The following is a 21,640-nucleotide window of genomic DNA, read 5'->3' as shown; positions in this document are numbered from 1 at the left end:
GAATACATCCCAAACTTTAACAAATATACACAAGGAGGCAGGACTGATGAAAAGCTACACGTGACCTTAGATTCACAGCCTTCCCACTGCAACTCCACAAAATACAAACTGGCTTTGTGTGAAAAACTGTAAATGAAACATCTTTTACACAATTTCAAGTGCACAGTTGACACGTTCAGCCTTGGGTACCTGTTGCCACTTTTACAGCAAAGAGGGACAATGTTTTGACAGATGACAACAGAGGATAAGCCCTTCATCACGTTTCACTTTTATTGAACATTTTCTGCAAATGCAGCTTAAAACCTTGTTTCAGATTGCACGCATCAAGTTAAGCCACGATAAATCAACACTTGTTGAAATCCAAATCCTGTTAGGTAGTGGTCGATTTCTGTATTAGAGAAATTACAACAGTGTAACAGTCATTCATAAAAGCAGTACGGTGCAAGAGGCTCTTTGGTGCCAAAAAACTGTCAGATATGCATTTATGAATGCTACCGAGTAGAAAGCAATCCCAATTACAACTCCTCCTCGCAGTGCTATAGAAACATTAGAGGACACTGGAGACTCCTATATCTTGAGTAGTCTGTGAAGAAACATCACCATTAAAGAAAAGCTGTATAAAAACCAATGAGAAAAGGCTTAAATGAGAAAGTATATCCTCTCTCTCCTCCTGAAACACAGGTCAGGTAATGCCCCGCTCTGCAGCAGGCATGTTATTTAATCAGATTTAAAGCGATCTACACAGTGAGACCTGACAGATCATTGCCTTAAACTTACACCCACTTCTATGGGCACTTATGTGGCAATGTACTTCCAACATCTAAACCTTCATTAGTGCCTGCAGAACATACTGCGTACACTCCGGCATGTGCTCAGAACACAGCTGAAAGTCAAATACCTTGAGTTCTGTAGAAGCTCCGGATTTCAAGTGAAGCCTAAGAAATCCTAAAACAACTTGCAAATTCATTGATCTACTCACGATTTTTTTTGAAACCGTGTGAGTGGAATAAAAACGCAGACTTACTTGTGAGTTTTTCCTCCAAACTACAACGTATAGGCCGATCCTCGCGTAGATATACACATATATACAGAATTTATAGAAAAATGAGACCTGTAGACGAGATTCCTAACTTGAGCAAAAGAACACTACACATACGATAAAGGAGAAACAGAGATAAATAGCCAGTTCTGTCATCACAAGCACTTATGGTTCCACACTAACCTCAGTCATTATTGCATGCATTAGAAGCCTGGAGTTGCAAGTACCTCTGAGCCTCGATTGCTCTTCCAGAATATCTCACTTTCAGCCTGAACTAAAAGTCAAGGTACTACTAAGTATGTCACACAGAAGAGGAAGAAAAAACTCACGTGATTTGCTACAGCATTAAGTGTTGTTAATTGCTCAACCTGGCTGGGTTTAACAAAACTGCAAGTCTCCCTTTCAAAACCTACTCTAACTTGCAACGCCTGCATGGTAAGAAACAGAAAATGCACAGCTTCTCACACACTCATTTAGAGCGAAAATATTCTTCTGCTTCTTTTAACATGCAAGCTTGTTTCACCGGACTATCACTGCAAATCCTACATTTAACTGTGCTGCTTCAGTGTATCTCTGTATACAGCTGAAACATTTGCACCCCCTAGCTGTCATAGGTAAGACACAGTACTTATATCTACCTTACATTCATTTTAAACTTCAAATTTATTGAGGCAGTTTATATCAATGTATCCATAAAATTGTTCAGAAATAACCCAAGTATACCATTTAAACATCTTCATGATTTATCCATTTACACACTCAGTACACAAACAACCCAGCCTCTGTACAGGTTCATCACATGCAAACCACCCATAAAGACAAAAACTTTAATTAAAAATAAGTCACAACTCAGTGTACTGTTTCAACTGCATCTCCATTTACCAAATGGCACATTGAATATTCTCTAAAATAAGATGTTTTTAACAATCTTGTTAAAAAATTCTTGGGCAAAATATTTCTAGACTTAAAAAACATCAAGATTTTTCAAAACACTCAAGATACTATACAACTTATAATAACCTTGAAATAGGTTTACAAGGTTGTTAACCAAGGTATTTACATACCAAATAATGTAAAGCAAAAAATTCGTATTTCTAATGACAAAAAGGTGATGCATTAAAGATTTATGAAATTAAAATTAAGGCTCTTTGTTATAGTTCTTTATGTAACTTTACATAATAGCCAACTTTGGAAATGTCAGTCTTGCACATTCTTGTCAATCTACTGCATTTAAAGCAGTAGAGTATATTAAGTATTACTTTGAATAATTACATTGCTACTTCTATGTTTGAGCATGCTTTTGAAACACTGTAATTATGAAATATTTACAATGTGTAGCCTTCAAACCTTATGTAAAAGCACAAGTATGACTGCCCGATTTGAATACAAACAGCATACTTGCAAAAACATTTGTACTTCTCAAAATTAAATGCAAATCCCTACAATCTTAATAAGCAAACCAGCTCTGAAAAGTTATAATGTGTGCCTGAATGTGGACAGTAAAAGTGAAGTAACTCAGACAGTACTGTTTTTCATTTCACACTGAACTATTCCTTGTATCATACTGTTTTCTTTGAGCGTGTAGAAAAAATTAAATATTTTCTTAAAAAATTATTCCAAGACCTACGTATGCTTTCAGAGCGATGTCCATAGGTTTCTTGAAAAATCAATACTGTCTAGCAGGTTGTAATGATTGGTCCACAGTTTATTTCAGGATGTGTGTTCAACTAAAAGCAACTTGCTGCTTCTCAATGTCATTTCTCTTAAAAAGCACAGTGATATAAAACACTGAAGACAGAACAAAAAAAAATGGAATGGTAACCTAAGGATCAAATTCATTAGCCATTTCTCCTACTATATCAAAATTTGTAGTCAGAATTGTCTTTATTGACTTTATTTTTAATTTTTGTACACAAAGAAAAACATGTTCATATCCATCATGAACAAAAACTTAAAAAGGCAGAACTAGAAGACATTTGTGTCCTTCACCAAAGCAAAGCTGTGCTAAAGGTTCCAAACATTTCCATTTTTAAAATAAATATTTTCTTTTTTTTTTTTTTTCATTGTCTACATTCCAGTCTTCAGAGTGTCACTGGAAACTGCAGCCTATCATGAAATACACACTGTTAAACAGAGTCCCAGCTCACTGCGTTTGGTAGCTTGCCATACCATATCCAGCTTGGTTAGGTATTACTGGAGCACCTTGTCCCTGGGCAGGCTGAGCGCCAAATCCACCCATCCAGGCAGCAGATGGAGATTGGCTTCAGAAGGAACAGGAAAGGAAAAAAAATAAAAAGAAAAAATCATGCAAGCTAGTCAGTTATTTACAAGATAGCAGACTAAAAGAACATGAAACACTTCCTACACTACCATTTAGACCAAAATAGAACGACTTATTCTTTTGTGAGTAATTCAGAAGCTTTTTATACCAGGTTAAATGTTACAACGTGTGGTTTCTCAAAATACCATAAGGTTTTTAAGGAAAAAAAAAAAAGAGCTCCACAAGCCTTGGATTCTAGTTACACATACACGCCTTTGGAGGCAGTTGTCCTATAGGCATGTGCTGTAATTCAACATCAGTGATGCAGAAATTCAGGAAGTCCCCAGTGTTTAATTGGCATGAATACAGGTTTTTATCGGAGCTTAATATGCTTAACTGGCAAGAGGTAATGAGTAATTAAGAAAGCAAAGAAGCTACTTTTGTTTTAAAACCATCAAATGTAGTGTACACTTCGAGAAGAAATCAAGTATTAACAGTCCAGCCAAACTTTGAAATTGCAAAATTTTAGAAAGGCCATTATGAAGTTTATTTTCTCCACAGTTAAAAAGCCCCTTAGGTAAACACTGGGGCTCCTGGGTTCAGATTTCTCCAGTATTCACAAGTGAAGATTATAACTTTTTAGCTTTGGACATGACCACCACCTCCAACATAAAAGCAGTCCTCGTTTACCTTGAGTCTCAAGATACTCATACACACAAAACATCTAATCATGAAGATGCCAGAGTGACTCAACCCACTATTTGGTCCATGGTAATCATTAAACATAAGCTATAGCACACTACAAGGCTTGAAACCTTGTGCAATCCTTCAGTCAAATAAGTCTGAAGCTCAGATATAACATTCCTGAAATATTTAGAATTAAATACAATTACTCACTCTACTCCAAAACCCTGTTGATTCCATGCTTGGCCATACATTCCATATGATGGTACTTGCCATCCATTAGCCATATATTGCCCATACTGTTGTGGATTTCCATATACTTGGCTCCATTGCCCCCATTGACTGTAATCCACCTAAGGAGAGAATAATTCTTAATATTTCAGGTTCCAGGGGTGAATTATGTTCCTTCCAAGCTGTTAAAGGTAAAATTTTTGACTCTTTTCAGTTGCACTGTCTACAACTATTGAGCCATAGTGAAATCAGAATCATAAGTGAGACAGCACCGCAACCTAATTAGATCCTTGTACTGAAAGTGTGTGCGCACACACGCTTTAAATACCAAGGGATATTTGGAAGGACAGTCAGCTAGTCTGCAGTAAGAATGCTAGCAAGAATCAGAATTACCTCCAAGTTTCTCCCTATCTTGAATCATATCCAGAAGACAGATATTCCACCAAAATCACTAGCCCAATTTGATGAACAACTGGAACATAACTGAGACAGAACATGGGATTTCATAAGAACGCTACTACATTTGGCTATAATAAATGGGAGGCATTGCAGGTGGATAATCGGTTGCTTTTGTGAAAGAAATACAAGAACACACCATGGGAAGGATAAAACGCAGTTACCTGTTGGAAGTTTTTAGTCATATCAGGAGATTCTTTACCCCAATAACACTTAACAACATGTCCTTCAATTGTGGTTCCGTTAACTGAAACGATAGCATGTGCTGCACTTTCATGAGTTGAAAATCTAAAGGATGTGAAAACAAACTGATGTTACTCGTTACGGTACTTTCAATTGACTGTTAAAAAACAGTGACTCTATACATACAGGAAAATCCAGTGAAAAATATTTGCTTTAATAGATCACCTTCACAAGTTGGAATATTGGTGGCCACTTTTAAAAGTTGCAGATTTTTCTAAGAACATACGGTGACAGATTTTAAGGCATCAGCTGAAGTTCATTCAAGTGAAATCCAGGACCGATTAAACATTAGTATATTAACTAAGTCACACATTTTCTTTTCCTTCACCCGTACCTGACAAATGAGTAACCTTTTTCTGGAAACACTCTTATTTCCATTATCTGTCCAAATGGTGAAAAAGTCTGCCTCATAAGTTGATCTACAAGACACAACGTTTCTGAATTAGTAGCCATCCTGATGCCCAGAAAGTTTCAGTAATAAAAGGATCCATAAAACAAATCATACCCGTTAGGCCAGAAGCAATTCCTCCACAGTACACAGTACAGTTTTTTGGACTTGACTGATTTACTACATCTTCAAATCTTAATTGTTTTGTATTATCTAGAAAGAGACAAGACTGGATTTAGGCATCAGGCTAACAGTAATCCCAGAGTTCCAGATACTTACCTCATACAGATACAGGAATTACACAGTTAACCAACATCCAATATCTTATGAGAGACCAGTAGTGCCACGACTATGTTGACATAACATATCAGTAAAAAAAAAAAAAAAACAACACCTATTTTTTAAGATCTGGAAGTTAAGCTAGATACTCAATTGAGAAGCAACAAGACTTTGGCAACACTGTTATCTTTCTCCATTTAGCAGCACCACGCAGGAGATCAAACACAACACAGCTTTACACGGCCTTACTTTCTTGTGTGCTTTTGGGGGCTGGTGGTTTCCGTGTTGCCCAGTTGGTTCTGATCTGACGGCCTCCCAGCCACTGGCCTCCCATGTGTACAATAGCATTTTCTGCATCCTAAGGAGATCAAAATAAAGACTATTAACACACGCAAACAAGAAGCGCATACAAGTCTACTAGATTTAGCTGTCAGGTAATTCCACTGACAAAACAGATAACTGCTTTAAAAGCACATCAAATTCAGAAAAGCCACATAGCAAACAGGCAAAAATCAATTAACATTAAGACAATCTGTCACACAGAAGGCTCTTACAAGTGATGTGGTAAAGCCCCCTCCCCCCCCCCCCCCCCCCATATACAGTCATATATACTCATTCTGTAAAGGTAGTTATCTGTATCAGAGCATTTGATGGCTGCCCAGAAGAGTGGAAAAGTCACAGAGATGCCAGAAGCGATTATTGAAATGAAACAATTATAACTGCAGAGAATCAAATGATTTTGCCAACTGACTGTATGAAAAACATAACATGCAAGAACATATTTGATAGTAACAGATGAAATATGAGGAAAGACTTTTTAATCATCGAAGTTCCTGACTGGCAAATTTCTCAGCTGTAATCCCACTAGTTTATACCATGCAGTATGTGTTACAAAAGACGTTACATAAAAGATTCAAATGCAGCCTTCTACAATCTTAGGACGTACCCAACATAACAGACCACATTTAGGTAGAAAATTTTAAAGTTCTGGGAAGGCTGAACGCTAGCTAATAAAAAACCTCTAATGCTGAGATCAAAACACACGGAGCACGCAGCTTCCTGTTATCTACCCCTCCACCCCCACCTCATCCTCTCTTCTGCCTTCTGGAGGAATGCAATTTATGTCTGAGCACAGACTGCTTTTTAAGTTCTGTAAATGTTAAAGACACTGTATGTATGCATATGCACACAAAACCAAACAGTCGTGGCCCACATGGCTTAACATCTTATCTTGAACATAAACGAGAAGACAACCCCTAGGTTCACACTGTAAGCAAAGGAAAAGTTTGCTAACTCTGCAAGAAGCAATCTTTCCCCCATGCCAACTCTTTTGAAATAGGAGAGGCAGAGCAAATAGTATGTACGTTTGAAACGTTCTTCCAGGGGCACCAAGTTTATGAGAGAAAATGTAAAGCACAAGGGACAAAGGGAGCACGTGGACAATGTAAAAGTGAGTGACTAGCATCTTCCTGCCTCACACTGAAGAATTCCAGTTACAAGAACTCTCATCTGAAACACAAACGACCCAGGACCTCGATCCTGTTCAATTATACTGACTGGTCGTTCTGAAGACAACATATATACACAGTGAGGACTTGATGAGAGAGGACCGGTAAGGAAAAACAAAACAAAAACCTTCCACCCATGCTCCTTAAAATAAATTACAAACTGACTAGGAAAACAAACTAGCTCAAACGATCCTCGCTGCTGGTCTTGATGATCATAGCTGTGGCAAAAATGGAACTGAGCCCATGCTGTCATAACTGCTCCAGTTCAGTGCAACAGTTTAGTTTTCTTCTCTCTCTGGTGGGCATTAACACCCTAAAAGGTTTAAGGAAAACTTTACACAGCTTCTCATGCTATCCTAAATGCACCTCTAAACACAAGCAGCTCAGTTTTCTAAGCCTTTTTTTAAAAACTTTTTTAAAGTTAGCTTCAAAAAATACAAAGAGTTACTTGAGGTAACTGTATTGCTATAAACAGTAGGACAAAACGCTACTTGTTAATCAGTGATACACTGACTAAATTCTACAGGTAACATCTACAACACCTCTATCAGAAAGGGATACTAGCCACTTGTCTGAAGCATTTTTCATAAGCATACATAAAGTTGTCCTTTACGTAACAACATTCAGCACAAAACCAAGCAAAATACTTCGGGTCCAGAATCAACTCTTAGCTGTAAATTAGTTGCTCCGTGCAAAGAGATTTCGAAATGTTGCAACAACTCAAAAGCAAAGGACCAACCAAGAGCTCCTTTAACAGGAAGCAGACAAACGAAATCAACTGTACTTGAATATACAATACACACAGCAAGCAGCATTAGGTCCTCAGGAAGACTGAGCTTTGGCATGAACCTAAACCTGCCCAGCAGCCAACCCTGCTGCGTACTGCCGCAGCCCCACTCCTTAGGGATGAGGGCTCCAGGACTTCATTTGCTGGGAGCTTCCACCTTCACACACAGACCAGCACTGGACTGGTGCAGCTCCTCAGCTAGCAGACCCAAAGCACAGCGTTCCAAAGCTCTAGGCGCTCCACACGCTGCCAAACAGGCAGCTCCACAGACAAAGATTAACAACACAACGTTCCTGCAGCACTGCAGTCAACTAAGTTGTTTCAACCCTTTCTACGCACAATAGACATTTCTGTCTAAGTTAACTTTGTCTGCTAAACTCCTATGTACTCTGCTTGGGAAGGTCCGATACGTAGCGAATCCAGAAACAGAGGAAAAACTACAAGTGCACATCTGCAATTACTTTAAATCCACGTTGTTGCTACTTACCAGTTTGTTATAAAAAGATACAAAACCATAGCCTTTTGATTTTCCAGTTGCCATATCTTTAACTACCCGTGCATCCCTGTGGAAAGAAGCACAGCTATATGAGGGGAGAATTAACAACTTGCAGAATAAAAACTAAAAGGAACCACACACACTGTATTGTGAGCATAATTTTTCTTATAAATTCAGTTAGCCCTAAAACTAATCATTCCTGAACTCTCCCTATCGCTTCTTTACCTGTTAGAAAAAAGCAGTAGGACAAAAAAAATAACATGTAATAGACATGCAACCTATCCACATAACCTATACTGGCTAAAACTAGAATGTTCAGTTTGAACTATAAGAGAAACAAAATTGCCTTTTCTAAAATTCTATTGGCTAGGGTCCTCTAAAGTTTACTGTTCTATAAATTACTGCAACAATTCTATCTAATTTACCATGCATTTTCTAAATAGTTAAATGTCTTCTGCCTAGTGATACAAAATATATGAAATATTAAAAAATCGAAAAAGAGGAAAAAATAGGAATTAAAAGGCATACATGGCCTGTTAACAGATTTCTTTATTTTTCTTGGTCAATTCTCTACCATCATTTTGGAGTTTGGGCAGCTGTAAATTTTGAAAAATTGACATTTTCAGAAATTTAAGAAAGGAGAATAAAACTAACAACAATGCTAAGCACACCAGTACGAAAACAACAAATTTACACAGAAATTTTAGTGAGTAAGTTAAAATGATTGGAAATATAGAACTGCACTGAATATAGAATGTTAAAATGTAAATACTAAAATATGTATATAATAAATAATGTATAATAAGAATAAATAGAAATGAGAAAAAATCTACAACTGAGTTCCAGTGTGCACAGTTCCTTGCAGTTAGCCTTCAAGATCCTGTCCATTCTTATGAGCAATTCTGCAAAATAACCAGAATGCTATTACTTTTAATTGTGACTTGGACTTTAGAAAAACTGCAGGTCTCAGGTATAAATATAGATTGAGAAACAGAAACCTGAATTATTCTCTTATATCCATTTTCAAACAGTACTACTTACCACATTAAGAGACAAAAAGTAAACAAAACAGCAGAGGTAAGAAATAAGATTTATGATTCAATTAAAAATATGCGTACAGAACAAGAGAAAAATAAGAATTCTGCTCTTAGAAATATATTCCCATGAGGTAGTACAAGAACATGTGCAACTTTAAAGGATTTCTATAAAGATAAGCCAATAACAGATCTACAGACTTTTTTTGTAGCAGTACTCTTACATACGCACTTCAGAACTTACAGGCATTCTTGTAACGTCAAGTATGTTCAGTAAAAACGTAACATCACATTTGTTATCACCTGGATTTTCTGAGAGAAGCTTAAACTCTCTCTTAACTCACGGAAGTGTGCACATACAATTTTGAAATCAATGCCTGATTTACTGTAATCTTAGTTGTTATCTGGAAAAGTTATTTATTCCAATAAATATTAACTTTTTGAAAATTTTCATAAGCCGTGCAACTGGTTGCTTCATAGATTTGTTTTATGATTAAGCAGCTTTCTATACTGCCTATGAAATGCAGTATGAATAACATATGCTGAAGATGCAACGTTTGCACTTGCAAAGTCACTATTCTGTACACATTCTGAACAATAAGAAGTCACACTCAGGAACAGTCATTAAATTTTAACAAGAATCTGAAACATATTAGCATATAACTTAGAAGCATTCTGCTTTCAGCAAAACTGGAGCACAATTACATGACTGGATTTACAAACGCGTGATACAGATACAGACATGAAATAATAATAACCCCTCTTCACTGCCCACCCAACAAAGAAATCAACATTAGAAAAATCATTTAAAAGGTACAAAATAACATTTCAAGTCAGAACAAAATTTCCACTGTCCTATTTTCTAACTGATATTGGCAACGTTTATTCCGATACTTACGATATTTTACCAAAAGGAGCAAACGCTGACTTGATATCTTCTGTTGTTATTTCTGGACTTAAATCCCCAACGAACACATGGAAGTGATCTGAAAATAAATAATTTGCTAATCAAATATTTCACTGCTATCTAAAGCTTTAGCTCCTGAAAAAGTGATGCTCTGTGCACAGCACTGGGAACCAGGAACAGCCAGGATTCCACTTGATGAGCAGCAGCAATTAAGTCTGTCCACTCCAGTTTCCCCAGTTGCAAGGCAGAAACAGAAGAATTAGTTTGCAAAATTCTATTGAACATGAGATGGGAAGGAGAAAAGTTATGTTTGAATGCATTTATGGCAATTACTACCACGTGCTATGGAGTATTGGTACAGAAGTAATACCGTGCCATTACTTTACTTACTGGATGTATCTTTTTTCTGGCTACTTGGTGTTGTTGCCCAGTTTACTTTGACCTCCTGAAAATAAGTATAAGATTTAGTATAAATTCATAAAATTCTTACATGTTCTAAGGTCATTCAAGGGCTGCTCACAACTGTCAATGTTACTGAATCATCCTTCAATATAAAGCACTACAGCACTTAAAAATCGCACAGAATGGTTTCTAAATACCATTTTTAACTGAACTTTAACAATATTTAACCTTGGTAAATATTTCTAACAAATAAATGCCCCGTAGTTCTACTAATACATACACGTACTTCTTATAAAGACATTATCCTTAAGACTAAGATTACAACATAAACAACTTACCTTTCCCAAAATTTTTCTCCCATTCATAGCAGCTAATGCAGCAGCTGCATCTCTGTGTTCATAAAATTCCACAAAGCAATAAGGGTCATTGCTTGTATGCTGCAAAACAGAAAATCCAACAGAAGAGTTGACCCTTCTGCTATCGGGTTGCTGAGAAGAAAATCCAGGAAAATATATTACTTACAGCTAGAAACTTTAAGAGTTATTTGCATTAGATTTATGAAATAGCCTTTGAAATTACACTTACATGTAAGAATTATTAAGATGGACTTTTCATTAAAGGTCTAGCAATTTCTGAAGCACAGTTTACTTTATATGAGGTCTCAGTACTTCCACTCAACTAAAAATAATTCAACTACCAGAGAAGTGATCTGAAGACTGGTTGGAGAGGGAAAAATAGGAGGAGCAGAAGGAACCGAGACAGTTTTCTGCCTCTAGGAGATACTCAGAGCTCAAAAGGCTTGTTTCCCACATTCCTTTTCACCAATTTTCTCACTCCTGCTACTTAAAATGTCTCTTGTTTTATTTGCCTGAAAACATTCGCAGACAGCAACCTAGAGACTGCATACTCTTGGCCTCCAATGGAAGATGTTACTCCTAGTAACTGGGAAATGCCCCTTAAAAGGTCTGAAAATAGTTAAAGATCAAGGGGGAAGACACTACCCAACTGATCTCTACTCTCTTATCTTGGATATCATCTCTTTTTGCATGCTGACTTAAGAACAAAGCTCCCTAAAGTATTAAATCTATCAGAATAGGAACTGCAACAAACATAAAAGTCTCCAGGAAAGCTGATCAAGGAGAAACCGTGAGAATCCCGACTTTAACACCGGATTTAATCTCCCTAAAAAAACATCAGAAGTACAAAAGCTTCAGCCTCACGCTAAAATATCTTCATTAGCTATGCCACCTGTCCATGGACCAAAAGATGACAAACAGGTAGAAAAAGAAACTGAAATTATTTCTTAGATGGTCAAGGAAGGGTCTAACAACTGCACTGACATGAATACTCTTCCCCATTAAACTTTTGCCATTGTCAGGAAAAGCACAGCGCTAACTGAAATTCAGAATAAGCCTTTACCAGATTTACTCTTTAACTTCTGAATGTTCATACAAGCATATATGAAGAAATCCTAATTCTGCCCCATAAAACTGAATTGTACATTTTCAAATGTAGTTCTGTCTAAATCTAAACAATGGAAGCTATTAAAACCTGAGAACCGAACTGATCACAAGGCCCTGACGCATCTAAAATGATAAAGCAGTTGGAACCTTCTATCTGAAAACTTCCAGAACTTGCTGTTCCTAACACGCCAAATAACAGACGATGAGACAACATATCTGAGATTATAAAAAGGAGTCATGAAGCGCTCTGAAAGCACGTTTGCCTCAGATGCACTGAAACAGCAAGCCTTATCTCACCCCTTTTTCCATATGACATTCCTGCTGCACTGAAAGCAAGATCTGTGAAACCCACTTATGGCCTGAACAGATTTAGTGCGGTTTGCACCTCAACCGAAGCATATGATCCATTACTTTCAGACTGTGAGGAGCCCTTCCTTCGCACTAAGAATCTGCCTGAACTGGAAGAGCAGCCTCTTCTGTAGATGTCCAGCTCTTTAGGTGTTCAGGATACCTGTAAACGCTAGCTACAGCACTCCTCTGAGTATGATATGCTCCCAAAATAAACACTTGAAATCTCTAGCCACTTACTATGGTCCTGCCACACCTTCTACAAACTGGCTAAAAATAAAAAAGAAAAAAAAAAAAGAAAATATTCGGGTATAAATTTGACTGATGGAGATAGCAACAATGGGCAGGTAAGAACTACTTGAACATAACACAGCGGCAGTGAAAAGTTTCCAATACAGTGATTAGAAGGATGGGCAATAACCACAGATACTTTGGCCATTAAAAGCAGGGTAGCTGCAAGCCAATTCCAGCCTAGAATCCAACCACTTGAAGTTAATTGGGTACTTAATTTCAAGGCATAGGCATATTAGTTCTACATGACCTTTTCTACATTTCTTTTTTGCTTTAGCTTCTATTATTATTATTATTATTTCTGGACCACTTACACATTGTGTAAAAATGTTAAAAACCTGCAAAATACACAGGTAGAGGCACAGCTCATGCCTGCAGCCCACACTGCTTACACTTGTTACTGTAGCAGGCTTGCAGCTTTACCTTAAAAAAAGATACTGTCCTCCCCTCTTTCTCCCTAGGTTAACTCTTTGAAGTGAAAAGTAATTTTAGTAAGTTGTTCCATATTAAAAAAAAAAAGTTTCAAATAGCATTAACACAAAATCTACAGTAGATCTCAAATGCACACGTATACCCAACAGGATGTAACAGAACACCCCTCCCAGGGACTCCAGAGGTGAAAGCTACTGCCCTTTATCTTCAAGTATTAATTCCCTTCTCATCAAGATCCTTCTCCCCTCCCTTCTTTGTGAAGCCTGCCAGATGACTTCAGGGCAGCCAAGGTGGACAGCACAGAGTAAATGGGCAGTGGAACATCGCAGAATTTCCCTCATGATAGACTGCTTGGTGACAGGTGCTAAGGTCAGCCGAGTGCATTCACTTCCATATGGCTGAATATAGCTCAAGTAGCTTTGTTTACATACTTATTTCATAAAGACGTCTCGCTTGTTATTTCTGTGGTTATGTAAAATAAAATAAGCAGTGGAATTCCTCATCTGGTTCTTAGGAAATCAAACTGACGCTGCCACCTCTCAGTCAGGCAATGGTTGGAGTTGGAGTATCCTGAAGAGTATGACAGCCACTATTTCTTCCAGAGAAAAAACTAGCAGCTGTGCTCTGGAACACATTCCTTTTTGTTCTGCTCATCTTTCTCCAATAACCTCGCGGAGAACGTGGCAGAACTCCTTTCACCTTCACTATAAAGTTCTCATAAAAGTGCCACGGGATGAGAAGGATTAAACAAGCATCAGGTAGTCAATGTGCAGCCAAAACAAAACAACAGTGTGCAAGTCTGAAAGGAAAAGAAGATCACAGAAGAATTACAAGCAGCATTCCTAAAGTGATGAGTATTGAGATCAGGCTTATTTAATATTTCATTAATGATCCTGATAACTAAACTAAGGTGACAGCACTAAGGAAATCTGTAACAAGAAGTTAGTAGGAACCACCAGAAGTGCTAACAAGGGCAAACCAGAATTTTAGAACCAAAAATAAAACAGAGTGTAAGTTCTAATTAGTCCTGTCTGCCAGAGGCTCATCAGTTATAAATGAAGAAAGAAAGAAGATCATAAGGCAGCAAGAAGTTGCCTTAGATATGTCAGGAAGATTACAGAAATGGCTACCAACACTAAATGTATGAGAGAGTCTACAAGTGAAAGGAGAAAGTATTAGCACTTACCAACACTTAGTACTAAAAAACCTCATTGGGAATACTATGGAAACTGTCACTTTGTTCCAAGAAAAAAATAATTTAAGAACAGGCAGGTGCAGACAAGAGCTACTTGGACTGACAAAAAAAAAAGGCTCAGGAATAGCAAAATGTATTCTGAAAGATTTTTGACTGTACATCCATAGCGAAGAAAAGGGAAAAGAATTACTGAGACTCATGTTTAAACAAAGTCAAAAGCAGAAAAAAACAGCCATGAATAACATCGGAAACAACAAAGCTTTTGATCATCAGAACAATACGGTTCTGAAGAGACAGGGGTAGCAATCCTTTACATTAAAGTGGAATCTCATCATCAGCTGCTAACACAGACACGGCAGGGCTAGCAGCAAGAGCACAGGACTGTTCCCAACAAGAGGTCTCTTCTGCAAAGAGTCGCCCAAAAATACAGGCAAAAATCAACCCTCCAAAACCATTGCCAGTAACATCAAAAGAAGGCCCCAACTCCATTTATTTTTGATAATTTCGGATAAAATTGTATTTGCTACTCCTCTGGATGTGAAAGGCCTTACCTCTGTTATCATTTTACAGCTTTTGCATGGTCCAATCTGGCTGAATAACTGAAGTATAAGGACTTCAGTCACATCTCTGGAGAGGTTTCCTACATAGCTACACAAGGAAATAAAAAAAAAAAAAGATGTTAAACTAGAAATTTTCATCTTTTAAAATGAAATTATTTTAAAACCTTAAATAACTGTGACAAAAATTCTCCCATTGAAATCCCAGGCATCTTAAACTGAAACACATCATTCACAAATGATTTCACATTATGGCTTTAATGCAACATCCGCGTGGTCTCAGAGCTATAAAGTTGGCAACACAACTGGGAACGCGGTGCCTGAACCAGATGTAACATGGCATCGATACCAAACCTTCCTTCGGCAGAGAAACATCAGAAGCTGGAGAGAGCAACCAACCGGGCAACAACGTTTTAAGTTTCACTTCCCACTGAGCATCTAAATGAAGCCTACTTTTCATTGGGGTACAAGCTCACACCGAACTCCTATTATTTCAGTAGTGGCTACTGGATGTACATTATGCTGACTCGCAAGGGACCGATTCCGTTTTTCTGTTTTCCTGAACTGGAAAAGCAGCCCACCCACCAACAGGCAAGGCACACAGCATATGCCATAGGAACGTTCCACACACATTATCTGTCTCAACAGCTACCACCTCTGACAGAACTCCCTCAAAACTTGGCAGTGTTACTTTAATATCACCCGTACTTACAGACTTCACCTATACAGCCATAGAAATGTCAGAACTTGGAACTGTTTTTATGAAGTTTAGACAGTTCTAGAGTTACCCACAGAGCCAAAGAGTTCAGAAACCACTCCTAAACAGTCCATTAGAGTATAACGCTTAAAAATTAAAGCCAGGTCACGGAGATGGCTGAGAAAAAGTCACACACACAAAATGGAATGCTTAAAAAAAAAAAAAAAAGCATGACCAAACTGGAATCTCACGCTGTTTATCAAAGTGATCGGCCAAGAGAAGGGCTCGTCACATCACCAGAACTCAACATCTCTAGCAGAGGTGCACTGGGCACTTCTAAAAACAATTCCGTCCAAATATAAGGAGCACAAATGCAACCAATAAGTAACAATAGCAGAATTTAGATCTAGTGTTGAGAGCCATGGTTTAGTGGGGTTATTGGTGGTAGGTGGATGGTTGGACTGGATGATCCTGTAGGTCTTTTGCAACCTAGCTAACTCTATGATTCTATGAATTTCTGCAATTTAGCTGTTGAAAAAAATACACAATTTATTCATTATACTCTACTACAGAATTTCACATCACAGCAAACAAATCAGTCCAAGCTGTTAATACACCTCAGCGAGCTAAACTTGAACACGTACTTCGTAGTTCATACACAAGCAAAACTCTTGTCAGCGCAGCAATTTACGCGTGCACTTCTCCCGTATCCAAGTAAAATTCGTAAAAGCTACGGCTGCCTTTGGCAGCTGGACCTTCACTTGGTTTGAGCAAGCTTAAAACCGACACTACTTGTTTTTCTTTGAACCCCACACCATGAAATGAACACGGTTCCTTTATGCTGGTGCTCTTCCAACAGCTACCCAAGAGCTCCGTGCTCTCTGCTCGGAGGTAAATGCTACACCAGATCCCGAGCGAGTTTCTCACGAGATACCACCCAAACACGGGAACATCCATTGGAAGCATTCACCTGCTCTTTGCCTCCTAACTAGACGTGCATGAACCAGCAGACATCGCTAATGGAAGCTGCATCTGCACCCTGTATGGCTAAGAAGCATTTCAGAAAGTTAAAACTCGTCCAATTCGAGAAGGCAATTCGTCTTATAACGGGGTCTATCTCGCTGACTTTTCAATGCCCTGTTCCAAAAATCCAGCAGTTAAACATTCCAATCTTATATCTGAAACCTTAACTACATTTGTTAATCATTCACCAAGTTAAAACTGCTAGTGATTTGCAGTTTTAAGCGGAAATACTAACCACTGCAGATATTAATAAAATCCGATGGAAAATGATTCCTAGTAAGGGTTTCCACACAAAACATCTGCACTGACACGAGCTTATTACCCGTGCTTGTTCTCCTCGTACGTTCTCAAACTGCATTAGCCAACAGCGCACGGCACTAAGCACCTGTTCTGTAGCACTGACATGAAAGAAAACACAGCCAAGTCCTTTTAGCTTCAGTCCTACTGTGCAGTCAATGCAGGAAGCCAAAGGCTCAGCATCGTCTGCATAATATTAATATTTTATTTCCAAAATGCAAGAACTCTGAACAACAGTTTGAAGAATTCTTTTTGCTCTGACCAAAACAGCCGGGAAATGTGTTCCTTCAAGATCTGTTCAGTTACGAGAAGCCAGGCCAACAACTTTCAGAGGAATTACTCAGTGGTTTTCAATACTACTGCATCTCCTTCAAGACAGTTGTGAGAACGTGACATCATAAATTCCAGCTATGAAACAGGCCGCTTCTTCACAAAAAATAATAAATCAGCAGTGTAATTTGGGACCACCTGACGGATAGATGCAGAGGGGCTGTAAGCTCCTCACGGTCCATCAATTCTCTACATGTTTATGATAAACACCGCTTTGATGTCTAACATTACCGCAATCAGAACACATTCATACCTTTCACAAGCTGCTAACGCTCTCAAACTTGAATACACACCCTGAGACTACTTCACAAGGAGAGGCTCACCTAACAAACACAGCACACACACAGACCCAAATCTCCTGAAGTGCATGTAAAATAAGTGAACACAAACCACTACGAGTTTGAAACAGTACACTGAAGATTAGGGCTTGCTGGTTGCTTGTGCACTTGTAAGTTAGCACACTCAGTACAGTTAAAAGATGATTTGGGAAAAGAAACACCATACAAGCAAACGGCTTCAGCATACAACCTACAAATGCTTGTTGGGCTCCAGGATCCTTAGGAGTCCTCTCAGCTCAGGATCCACTACCAATCTATGAATACTCCATCACTAAGGAAACAAACACGGTCAACATATTTGGAGCAGAAACCTTACCTTTCTGGGAACACAAAGCTTCTCAGCTGATGCTAATCACGGACTGCCAGACAACTGGGGCACCACTTTTTAACCTCAACTTACACATGATATAACACAATGCTTTCCATTCTACTTCATGAAACCAAAATGAGCAGAAACACACCTAAAGAAGACATATGGCTTTCAAAAAGCTATTCCACAGTATATCAATCTTTCTGTTTTGTTACATCCTATGGAATATATTATTCAAACTTAAAAATCGTCACAGAACTCAACAAAGAAGCACTTAATATGCTCACATAGGCTGCTGGCTTGGTTAATGTAAGCAAAGTTGTGGCTTTTTGCAATAGCGTTTGCTTTCTTCTGCAAGTTTGAAGTGCTTAAATACTAATTAATAAGCACATACAACAAAACAAACCATACATTATATACCCTGATACAAGTTTCAATATATTACACTTGAAAGTGGCTGACAACACAAATAAGAAACTGTATTTGAAATTCAGAGAGCTTGCAGAATTGCATGAAGAACGGAAGACACATGTAGCAGTTAGTTTCAGACCTAAATTCTTAGGCTTGAACAAAAAGATCCTCTTTGTGGAGGTCAGTGGGTTTCCATTCATTCCAGACAGCTGAGAAAGAAAGGGATGTTACAGCCACGACTTTTAGGTCCAGGAAGGCTCCCCTACACAGTGCCTGGATGAAAAACACAACAAATGCTTTTCACACTCATACAGACAGCATGCAAGGCGTGGCAGATTCTAACGAAGAAATCATGATAAGAAGTAAGGTAACTGATGGAGTGAAAACTGCCTAGAAACCCTAGCAGAATCTCTCGGTTGGCGCTAGCGAGCTATAGAAACAATATGAAAAATCTACTCAGCAGACTCTACCAAAAGAATCTTGCTCTGCACGAGGATTGAACTGAAAGAAGGCACAGAATGGAAGCAAATCCAGCTCAGGGTTCACAGCTGAACAACTGTACTTCTGCATCCTACCTGAAGTCCAGAGCACTTACTATACAACGTGGCAAGGCTAATGATGGGACAACTCGTGTATATAACGACTGTTCTTAATTTTTTTCTAATGTCACTAATAAGAAAATGAAAATTGGCAACTTATCTTCCTGTTGCAAGGGGTTCCTAAAAACACCAACAACACACACAGTTTCTGATGGCCTAGTTTCCACCTTAAGGTACAAACAGAACTTATATGGCTCACCGAGGAACGAGATCCAGCAGTACCCACACAATGTTCTGTACCACATTGGTCTTGAGGTGTGCTGACCAAGATCTAGATACCACTGCGACAAACAGCACGGAAAGCCTGCCCTTCACAAGGGATCTGCTACTTGCTCTAAGCAGTACGCAAGAGTTTAGGGCAGAAGACGCTTTCCATGAAGGCCTACTAGTTATGAACTGTGAGGAATAAAAATGTAATGGGCATCTATCTTCTACAGTAAGCCTCAGTAGGTATCTTAAATTCTTTGAGGTTCACCACCTCATCATGATTGACAACAAGAAAACAAACCCTTACGGTTTTTCTTTAATGAAGGAATAAATGAAATACAAAAGATACCTACAAAGCTTCCCATAATTTATCAGCCAAGCACTTCTGGTCAAATAGCTACGTGAACAATTTATTCTTCATTAGGCTTTCTCCTGTAAAAACAAACTAAAGAGCTCAAATGATATTATTAGTTGTCCTTGGGAGGCAGTGAGCCTTTTATTTATATGCAAGATCACAACTGCTCTATGCATGAGAAGCATCACCCAGTATAAACAATCTTAAAACAAGAACTTGCAGGTGTAAATCTGAAGATAGATATTTCAGAAAGAAAAGCAAAAACGTTTGCACTTTATGAAAACTGCCCTAAAAGAATAAGAGGAAAGTAACCCTACATGCCTGATCACTAGAAAGCTACCAGGAAACGCACGGATGTGCTGTTTATTACTTTGATGAGTGAAGAAGAGAGTCACATACGTGCAATACCACTTCTCTGGCAGCTGCAGCGATGACATTTCAGACACTTTAGCATAAAATAATTTTTTCCTCACCAGTGACTATGGGCCAACTTCAGTCGCAGCTGAGTGCAGTAAGTGACAAGAGCTCACTTCAAGTGCTGTTAGTTAGGAGTAAAAAGATTTTAAAACTTTGGCTAGGTATAGCGCTTATTTAAAAAGAGAGGAAAAAAAAGCAGAGGAACCAATCAGCAAAGGAAATGGACCTGGAGTAAAACAGGGTGCACCTTTGCCCTTTTCCCCCTGCTCATTTCTAAAGCCGCGCTCTGGAAACTACTTCCACTGTCAGGGCCAAGCACATTCGGACCGCTCAGAACGCCAGCACAGAAAGCATTTCAGAGGGATTTATTCTAACTAACTCAACGACTAAGCACTACAAGCAAGTGAAGAGAACTTTGCCAGATGTAGAAAAGAGTGGGGAAAAAAAAAAAAGAAAAAAAAAAAAGAAAAGAACGCACCACAAATTGCCTCGAAAAGCCTTAAATGCCAAGTCATCATTTTGGTACCAGAAACAAAACAGAGCAAAACAGATAAATACGCTCTGTTTCGGCCGTGCCTTTTAAAGCGGCCTTCGATGCAGAGCACCCTGGAATCCTTTCGGAGCGCTCCTGGCCCGGCCCCGCACAGACAAAGGTTCCACGGGCGCGGGGCGAGCCGCCCGAAGGCTGCTCTGCCGGGACAGCCCGCACTGCTCGCACCCCGCCAGCTGCGCATCTATCCGCGAACCGGAGCGATCGACAAGAGAACGATACGCTCTCCACTGCCTCACGTTACGTACAGCCCTCAGCGTCAGAGAACAGCACGCACACACAAAAAAGCCATACCTGCGGAGTTGAAAAGAACTCAACAACAAAACCTCAGCGTTATATTTTTGGACAGAACGCAGACAGCAGCCACCGAGCTATCAGACGCTGCCCGTAGAGACGCGGCCAGCACAGTTATTCCTCCTGCCAGGCCGCACCGAGCGCTCCCGAGGCGCAGCGCGCTGCCCGCTCCCCGGAGCCGCCCCCCGTCCCGCCGGGACCGAACAAAGAAGTTGGCGGGGCCGGGCGCGGCGCCGGGGCCCGAACCCCGCGCAGCCCTGGGCACCGCCGCGTTCCCTCCGCTCCCTCAGAGCCCGCCCGCCGGAGCCTCCCTCCCTCCTTCCCTCCGTCCCTCCCCGCACGGCTCCCGCTCGCCGTCCCTCCCTCGCACGCCGCCCGCCGGCACCGCCGCTCCCTGTCCGCACCTCCCCGCCCCCGCGGCCCGGCCCCGCACCGCCCTGCCCCGCAGCCCTCGCCGGCCCGCGGCCCCCTCCCCACTCACAGGGTCCGGGGCTGCCCGTCGTCTTCCATAATGGTGCGTGAGCTCCGCTCGCAGCCGGGGGCAGCGCCGGAGGGGGGGGCTCCGCCGCGCGGGGAGGCGAAGGGAAGGTGAGGGTGAGGGCCCCGGCTGCCCCCGCTCCGTCTCGCCCCCTCTCCAGGTCCCGACACCGCAGCCCGAACGGGAGAGGAAAGAAGCACCACAAAATGGCCGCCGCCACCAGACAACTCAGGAAGCCGCGCTCCGCGCAGCCGCGCCCCGCCGGCCCGCTCCCTCTCGGCCCGGGTTCTCCTTCCCGGTCCCCTCCGCCGAGCCGCGGAGCGCTCTGGGGATC

General features: G+C 40.1%; 1 protein-coding gene across 8 annotated transcripts; it reads right to left on the bottom strand.

The window, feature by feature from the left end:
- Positions 257-21,546, bottom strand: TIAL1 (TIA1 cytotoxic granule associated RNA binding protein like 1). 8 transcript variants are annotated; one of them, XM_021399484.1, is made up of 12 exons: positions 20,829-20,847; positions 14,995-15,091; positions 11,053-11,202; positions 10,703-10,757; positions 10,304-10,391; positions 8,363-8,438; positions 5,830-5,938; positions 5,419-5,514; positions 5,248-5,332; positions 4,835-4,958; positions 4,197-4,336; positions 257-3,300 (listed from the first exon to the last, which is right to left on the bottom strand). In XM_021399484.1, the coding sequence occupies exons 2-12, from the start codon at positions 15,004-15,006 to the stop codon at positions 3,183-3,185; spliced, it is 1,053 nt and encodes a 350-aa protein (XP_021255159.1). In that variant the 5' UTR covers positions 15,007-15,091; positions 20,829-20,847; the 3' UTR covers positions 257-3,182. The 8 variants fall into 8 exon arrangements, with proteins under 8 accessions (XP_021255159.1, XP_021255160.1, XP_021255162.1 ...); XM_021399485.1 differs by having other exon boundaries at positions 11,053-11,151; XM_021399482.1 differs by lacking the exon at positions 20,829-20,847 and adding an exon at positions 21,310-21,546 and having other exon boundaries at positions 1,684-3,300.

This window comes from Numida meleagris, chromosome 5, assembly GCF_002078875.1.
Source record: "Numida meleagris isolate 19003 breed g44 Domestic line chromosome 5, NumMel1.0, whole genome shotgun sequence".
Classification (NCBI taxonomy): Eukaryota; Metazoa; Chordata; class Aves; order Galliformes; family Numididae; genus Numida; species Numida meleagris.
This window is presented reverse-complemented; position numbering and strand designations above follow the sequence as displayed.